Source organism: Nansenia antarctica (assembly GCF_963989245.1).
Source record: "Nansenia antarctica genome assembly, chromosome: 1".
In the NCBI taxonomy this organism is placed as follows: domain Eukaryota; kingdom Metazoa; phylum Chordata; class Actinopteri; order Argentiniformes; family Microstomatidae; genus Nansenia; species Nansenia antarctica.
The window spans coordinates 83,419,748-83,427,984 of record NC_137674.1 but is presented as its reverse complement, the minus strand read 5'-3'; the positions used below and the strand labels follow the sequence as shown (position 1 = coordinate 83,427,984).

General features: G+C 51.6%; 1 protein-coding gene across 1 annotated transcript in view; it reads left to right on the top strand.

Annotated features, from left to right (window-relative positions):
• Nucleotides 1-778: 778 nt before the first annotated feature.
• Nucleotides 779-8,237, top strand: part of trpc4b (transient receptor potential cation channel, subfamily C, member 4b) — a gene marked incomplete at both ends in the record, with an annotated part of 33,251 nt that continues 25,792 nt past the window's right edge. Inside the window, one exon of the mRNA XM_080526508.1 lies at nt 779-1,156. Within this exon, the coding sequence (XP_080382634.1) occupies nt 779-1,156 (378 nt within the window). The remainder of the gene's footprint in view (nt 1,157-8,237) is intronic.

Sequence of the window (8,237 nt, the reverse complement as noted above, 5' to 3'; positions counted from 1 at the left end):
ATTCCAAGGATGTTAGAGTAGTCATGGAATATCAACAATCTTGTTAGAAATTAGGTCGGAGAAGATGACCTCAGAAGAAAAGCTAGTAAACTATCTAATATAGTTTCGTGACAGCATCTTTTGCTTTCGTGACACACGTGATACATGTGGCATTTTGAATTGAACGAAAAACGTATTTTCTTATTTTGACTCTCCTAAAATCGACGAGAAATAGTGATAAGAGGGGTGCTTACTTCTTGGGAATACTATAATGACTTACATGGACTGAGGGGGTAAGTTTTAGTGTGTGTGTGTGTGTGTGTGTGTGTGTGTGTGTGTGTGTGTGTGTGTGTGTGTGTGTGTGTGTGTGTGTGTGTGTGTGTGTGTGTGCATGTGTAAGATTAATGGGAAGTTGTGCTTAAAACCTATCCAAAGCCCATCTAACAATTATAGTCAGGATATTTGCTAAGAATTAGTCGAAATGAAAGGCTGTTGGGAGTGGTTATCCCCACACTGTCCACTGTCCGTCTGTGAAATAAATATATTGAGTCAGAAATTCATTAATTTATCCACATTGTCAATGTTACAGTACATCTCATCGGAATACCTGCAGTATTCACATAATAAATAGATCTAAATCAGTCTGTAAAAGCATTTTTTCAATCTTGAAAATGCTGTCCTTGAGCCGCCTCTCAACATTACATGACACACATCTCTGTCTTGTCTGGTCTTGTCTTGTCCCCTGGTGGTGCTCCCTATCCTACCTACCCGGCTGTGTGACGGCCTAGCCATAGCAGCAATGTCACAGCTATACTATGGGAGAACGGACAACTCCTCGTACCGGGACCGCATCCCACTGCGCATCGTACGCGCCGAGTCTGAGCTCTCCGCGCTGGAGAGGGCCTATCTGAGCGCCGTGGAGAAGGGAGACTACGCCAGCGTCAAACAGGCCCTCGAGGACGCCGAGATCTACTTCAGGATCAACATCAACTGCATCGATCCGCTGGGGCGCACGGCGCTGCTCATCGCCATAGAGAACGAGAACCTGGAGATCGTTGAGCTGCTGCTCAGTTACAACGTGTACGTGGGGGACGCGCTGCTCCACGCGATACGCAAGGAGGTGGTGGGAGCCGTGGAGCTGCTGTTGAGCCACAAGAAGCCCAGCAGGGAGAAGCAGGTGAGATATGGAGGGAGGGGTGGCTCGCTGGACATCTGGTGCCATACATAACACACAAATGGCTGTATGTTGTATTGTGTTATCATACTAATCAGCCAAACACACACACACACACACACACTGGCGGACTCATGGGGGGGGCAGGGGGGGGCGACCGCCCCTCCTGGTGCCCCCACGGTTGAAAAACGTCTCTCTTAAGTGCCCTTTTGAGTGGCAAAAATGCCCTTTTGAGTGGCGAAAATGAGAGGATGTGCCCTATTGGCTGCCCTTCCAATGGTCTAAACTTGACCATGTGCACTGATGGGGTCCCATGTTGTGCAGTAGCCCTTTTTTTCTTTTCGCCCCTGCCCTTCAAACAGCCTGAGTCCGCCACTAATGCTGTGTGCTCTGTCCCCCCATTTTCTCAGTATGGTCAGTTGGAGCTTTCTTTCCTTGGAGTTCTTTGGTAAAGAAAGGGCCTTTGCAACTTCAGCTTTACTTTTATGAATCTGTGCCAGGTGCTGGGCTAATTTTGATTGTGCTATCTCACAAAAGAGACAGTCATGTTTTTTGTGTATCTCTTTGATCCAGATATTCATCTTCTGTTATGTCTATGCTGCTATTGAGTCTTCAGAATCATATCTAGCCATTTGTTTGTTGAGCTGAAAATGAAAATGTTAGCAGAATTCATTTTTTTTTTACTTAATATATTGTATGATCACTGAAAACCTGAACTATGTTTTACTCTAACATGTCAACTCCTGTTTACTAAACCAACAACTGTACAAACATGTCCTGATTATTCTGAATAGGCTGATTTAATGCAATCAAGTACAATATAATCATGCTCCTTCCATATTTGTAATCATTCCATTACCTATTGTGTATCCTAGCAGGTCTCTATGTTCCTGATTATGCCTTTAACACTAGAACAGCCATGGATGGGGTCATTTGACCCTGTGAGTAAAAATGTGTATATCTTTGCACTCGATCAAATTTCAGGACCCTCCTTTCGAATGAATGAATGAATGGACTTTATTGTCATTGCTACAGTACAGGTACCAAACAACGAAATTTAGGAGGGGTGGCTCCCCTGGTGTTAGGAAGGGAAAAAAAAAAAAAAACTTTTAAAAAAAATCACAAGAAGGGAAGGAGCTGGTTTACATAAATAAAGGCTATGTACACAATCCACTTTACTATACTGTACAGATAGTCGACTAGGGTTGTCATATTGCACAATAGTATTTTTTCACGTTATTTAAAGTGTCACAGTTTGCAGGCTTGAAATGTACATGTTTGTGCCTCAGCACTACACCTGATTTTTTCAGTCCAGCAGCTGCCATACAATCCGTCCAGACTGTCCAGGGCCCAGAACTTAGGTCTTTGCTGTGTTCAGGGCCTGGACGGCCCTGTGGTAGAAGCAGTTCTTCAGTCTGTTTGTCTTAGCGGCCAGGGTCCTGAACCTCCTTTTCGAGGGCAGCCTGGTAAAGTGTACGTGCCCAGGGTGGGTCGGGTCCCTGGAGATCTTTGAGGCCTTCCTGAGACAGCGTGTGTTGTACAGCTCTTCCAGAGAGGGGAGGGGGGGCGCCGGTGATCTTCTGTGCTGTTCTCACTACTCTCTGTAGCGCATTTCTCTCCGCTGTTGTGCAGCTGGAGAACCAGTTGCAGATGCCGTAGGTGAGGATGCTCTCCACTGCGCCGCGGTAAAAGGTCACCAGTATCTCCTGCTTGCTGTGTTCCTTCCTGAGGCATCTCAGGGTGTATAGCCGCTGTTGTGCCCTCTTGATGGTGCCTTTTGTGTTGTCCTTCCAGGTCAGGTCATCCCGCATGTGATGTCCCAGGAATCGGAGGGTTGAGACTCTCTCCACGCTCTCTCCGTCGATGAGCAGGGGCTGGATCTCGGACTTTTTCCTCCTGAAGTCTACGATGATTTCCTGGGTCTTTGACTTGTTCAGCAGCAGGTTGTTAACCTTGCACAGCTTGCTCAGTTGCTCTACCTCATCCCTGTACGCCGCCTCGTCCCCCCCCGAGATACATCCCACCACGGTGGTGTCGTCTGCAAACTTTACGATGTAGTTGCTGGGGTGGACGGGGGTGAAGTCGTAGGTGTAGAGGTTGTAGAGGATGGGGCTTAGCACGCAGCCCTGGGGGGACCCAGTGCTGAGGCTGAGGGCTGTGGAGGTGTGGGGGCCCACCCGCACCCTCTGGGGGCGGTCGGTCAGGAAGTCCTTGATCCACGCACATATAGAGTGTGATAGACCCAGGTCTAGTAGTTTGGTCACTAGCCTGTCTGGAAGGATGGTGTTGAAGGCGGAGCTGAAGTCCACGAAGAGCAGTCTCGCGTAGCTGTTTCCCCTCTCCAGGTGGGATAGAGTGGCGTGGAGAGTCGTCGCGATGGCGTCCTCAGTGGACCTGTGGGCTCTGTAGGCGAACTGGTATGGATCCAGCTTTCATGACTTTTCCTAGATATGTGCGTTCTACCACCAAGTATCCTTACATTTTCAAAATCACATCAGGATAAGCTAGTATAAAGCTATTTAGCAGTTTTTCTGTGCAGGAGGCAGGCGAATTTACAAGACAGCCAAGACTAGTGGCTGTTGTGTGTAAATAGCAGCTTTCCATTGTAAAGACTATGGTCAGCACATTTTATTTAAATGTTTGCCTATTTATCTGTCATTGGCTAATTAACAAGATACATACATACATGCATACACACACACACCCTCGTGTAGCAATTAAAAGATTTGCGTGACATAAGCAAATTATATATACAGTATTTATTTATATTTACTCCGAATTTACAATATTCACAATACAAGCACACATACTTGTATATATAATTAAAGCATCGACAGACTGAACTTAATTTGGAGTTAGCCATATCTTCTCCTTTAAACAAATTGTTCTAACCAATGTATATGATTGAAGATCTTTTGTCTTCAAACGGTCTTTGTCTTCAAACTGGGGGGGTTAGGGTTAGGGTTTGAACAGTAAATGAGGCAGGCAGCTCATCTGAGGGGGAGGGGGGGGAGACCGGTCGGTGCCTGGCATTCTTTTGGTGCACCCACAGCCCTGACAGCCGGGAGTAGGCGCCCTGGCACACCTGGCACCTGTAGGGAGGCCCTGCTGGCACACCTGACACCTGTAGGGAGGCCCTGCTGGCACACCTGACACCTGTAGGAACGCTTGCCGGTGTGGAGGACGGGCTGCAGAGGTGGTGGCAGAGGCAGCAGGTGGAGGGCTTGTCCAGGGGGCAGGTGGAGGGCTTGTCCAGAGAGCAGGTGGAGGGCTTGTCCAGGGGGCAGGTGGAGGGCTTGTCCAGGGTGTGGATTGAGATTGAGATTGAGATTGAGATTGAGATTGAGATAACGTTTATTGCCACTATGCATTACACATATAGGAATTTGCTTCGTCACCACAGCAAGTGCGTTTATACTTTTTTTCACATATCAAAAACCAGGACAACACAACAACAACACAGGACAGACAACAGTGCATTGGATAGTGCGGTATAAAGTAAAGTGCAGTGCAGAGTTTTTTACAGTGAGTCCAGTTCAGTCCTGGGCAGACTTGGGGGCGGGGGGGGGGGGGGAAGCCAGAGTCATTTAACAGCCTGGCGGCTGAGGGGTAGAAGCTGAGCCTGTGGCGGGCCTTCAGTGCCTTAGGCAGCCGCAACCTTCTTCCAGAGGGAAGCAGGGTGAGGAGGCCGTGGCCGGGGTGGAAGGGGTCTGCCATGATCTTCCTTGCCCTCCTCAGAGCCCTGGTGTCATGCAGGGAGTTGAGGGAGGGCAAGGGACAGCCGATCACCCTCTCTGCTGAATGTAGCACCTGCTGCAACTTGGCCTTGTCCTTGGTCGTTGCAGCAGGGAACCAGGTGATGATGGAGTGGGTGAGGATGGACTCTATGATGGCCGTGTAGAACTGGACCATCATGGACCTCGGCAGCCTGAGTTTCCTCAGCTGCCGGAGGAAGAACATCCTCTTCTGGGCCTTCTTTGTGAGGGCCTCGGTGTTCTGCTCCCACTTTAGGTCCCGGGAGATGGTCATGCCTAGAAAGCGGCATGACTCCACGGAGGCCACCGGGGTACCTCCCAGCGTGATGGGAGGGGGCAGGGCTGCTTTCCTTCGGAAGTCCACCACCATCTCCACTGTTTTTAGAGCATTTAGCTCCAGATTGTTTAAACTGCACCAGCTCTGCAGCCCCTCGATCTCACCCCTGTAGGCAGATTCGTCCCCCCCGGAGATGAGGCCCACCAGGGTGGTGTCGTCTGCAAACTTCAGGAGCTTGACCGAGGGGTGGCGGGAGACACAGCTGTTGGTGTAGAGGGAGAATAGTGCTGGAGACAGGACGCAGCCCTGCGGGGAGCCCGTGCTGGTGGTCCTGGAGCTGGAAATGCTCTTCCCCAGCTTCACCCGCTGAGACCTGTCAGTCAGGAAGTCCGTGATCCACCTGCAGGTGGAGACCGGCACCTGCAGCAGGGATAGCTGGTGCTCCAGGATGTGTGGGAGGATCGTGTTGAAGGCCGAGCTGAAGTCCACGAACAGGATCCTGGCGTAGTTGCCTGCAGTGTCTAGGTGTTCTAGTACGTAGTGCAGAGCCATGTTCACGGCGTCCTCCGTGGATCTATTGGCTCTGTACACGAACTGCAGGGGGTCCAGCACAGGATCCGTGATGAGCTTCAGGTAGGCCAGGACAAGGCGCTCCAGGACCTTCATGACGACGGAGGTCAGAGCGACGGGTCTGTAGTCGTTGAGGCCTGTGACCTTGGCCTTCTTGGGGACGGGGATGATGGTTGATGCCTTGAAGCACGCTGGGACGTGACACAGCTCCAGCGAGGCGTTGAAGATGTGGGGAAACACCGGGGCCAGCTGGTCGGCGCAGTGCTTCAAGACAGAGGGAGAGACGGAATCCGGACCAGCTGCCTTCCGGGGATTCTGCCTCTTAAACAGTCTGTTTACCTCTCGCACTGTGACAGAGAGAGGGGGTGGGGAAAGGGGGGTGGGGGTGGGCGGGGCGGGTGAGGAGGGGGGAGGGAGGGGGGGGGGGGGGGAGGGGGGGGGTAGCAGGAGGGACATTGGCCCCCCTGGGGGACGGGGGTGGTGGTTGTAGCCGGGGGGTGTGGAGGGAGAGGGCGGGGGTGGGCGGGAACCTCTCTTTCTCAAACCTACAATAGAACTCGTTCAGCTCGTTAGCGAGGGGGAGGTTGTCGGACATCAGCGGGGACCTGGGTTTGTAGTTGGTGATGGTCTTTAGGCCTTTCCAGACGGAGGCGGAATCCCCCTCAGAGAGCTGTTTCTGCAGCTTCTCCGAAAAGCGATGCTTCGCCTCCTTCACCGCTTTGGCGAACCTGTACTTGGCCTGCTTGACCCGGTCCACGTCCCCACTGCGCCTAGCCACCTCCTTCTCTGACCTCAGACGCCTGAGTTGGGATGAAAACCAGGGCTTGTCGTTGTTGAAGGACTTCCTGGAGCGGAGGGGGACACACACCTCCTCGCCAAGGCTGATAAATGATGTAACAGTGTCTGTGTATACATCCAGATTGTTACCAGCCTCTGGCCCCGCCCACTCCACCAAGTCCTGGTCACAGCCTGCACTCTCCAACCAGGCGCAGAGTCGCTCACATGCCTCACTGGACCACACCCTGAATCGCCGTACAACAGGTTTAGAGAGTTTTAACCTCTGCCTGTAGCGAGGGATCAGGTGTATGAGGATGTGGTCACTGTAGCCCAGTGCAGCACGGGGGACAGAATGGTAGGCTTGACGAGCTGTACAGTAGCAATGGTCCAGAGTGTTCACCCCCCTGGTGGGACACGTGACTTGCTGCCTGTATTTGGGGAGCGCCCGGCTAAGATTAGCCTGGTTAAAATCCCCCAAAACAACAACAAAACTGTCCGGGTAATTACGTTCCACACTCATTAATTGCTCTGCCAGTGTGTCTACTGCTGCGGTGACGTCCGCATCAGGTGGAATGTAGACACACGCGAGAATGAATGAGCTGAACTCACGGGGGGAATAAAATGGACGGCAGAGGATGAATAGGGATTCTATAGCCGTGGAACAGTGTTTGTGGAGCACTGTCACCTCGGAACTCCAGCGCACGTTAACAAAGAACATTAACCCCCCTCCCCTAGACTTGCTCACCGCCTCGAAGTCTCTATCAGCCCGGAACGCGGAGAATCCCTCTATCTCCACCGCCTCGTCGGGGACAGATGAAGATAGGTGCGTCTCCGTGAACGCGAAGACAGCCGAGGAGTGGAAGTCGCTGCTCCTTGCAACGAGACACCGGAGTTCATCCATTTTATTGCAGAGGGAGTTCACGTTGCTCAGGAATATGCCCGGGAGTGGTGGTCGCGTTCCTCTCCGCCGAAGGCGAACCAAACAGCCAGCTCTCCGACCTCGCTGCCTTCTGATCCACCTCACAGCTCTGGCGAAAAACGCGGTCCCCCTCACAAGCATATCCAGAATGTCCGTGGAATGGGTGAGTAGTTTGGGGAAGATGTCCGGTGGGGTTAAACCCCTCATGTGCTGTAGGACGTCGCTTGTGTACGACGTTAGGCAGGACACGGAGACACAGAACAGACAGAACACAACAAGCTGTAGCAACATAGCAGCCATGGTCGGCGCCATCTTTGATTACGTCAGCGCGTCAGCGCGACTGAGCTGCCCAGAGAGACAGTGGTGAATGGTAATCAGTGAGAGAGCTTTTTGGATGCATGTGCAAGGTCAGTTTGGTAGGTCTGGTAGGTGTTGTAAGGTGATTGGTGTTATTGTGGTTGTCCTGGTTATTGTGATAGTCCTGGTTATTGTGGTTGTCCTGGTTATTGTGGTTGTCCTGGTTATTGTGATAGTCCTGGTTATTGTGGTTGTCCTGGTTATTGTGGTTGTCCTGGTTATTGTGGTTGTCCTGGTTATTGTTGTTGTCCTGGTTATTGTGGTTATCCTGGTTATTGTGGTTGTCCTGGTCAGTGTGGTTATCCTGGTTATTGTGGTTGTCCTGGTTATTGTGGTAGTCCTGGTCAGTGTGGTTGTCCTGGTCGGTGTGGTGGGCCTGGTCGATGAGGTGGGCCTGGTCGATGAGGTGGGCCTGGTCGATGAGGTGGG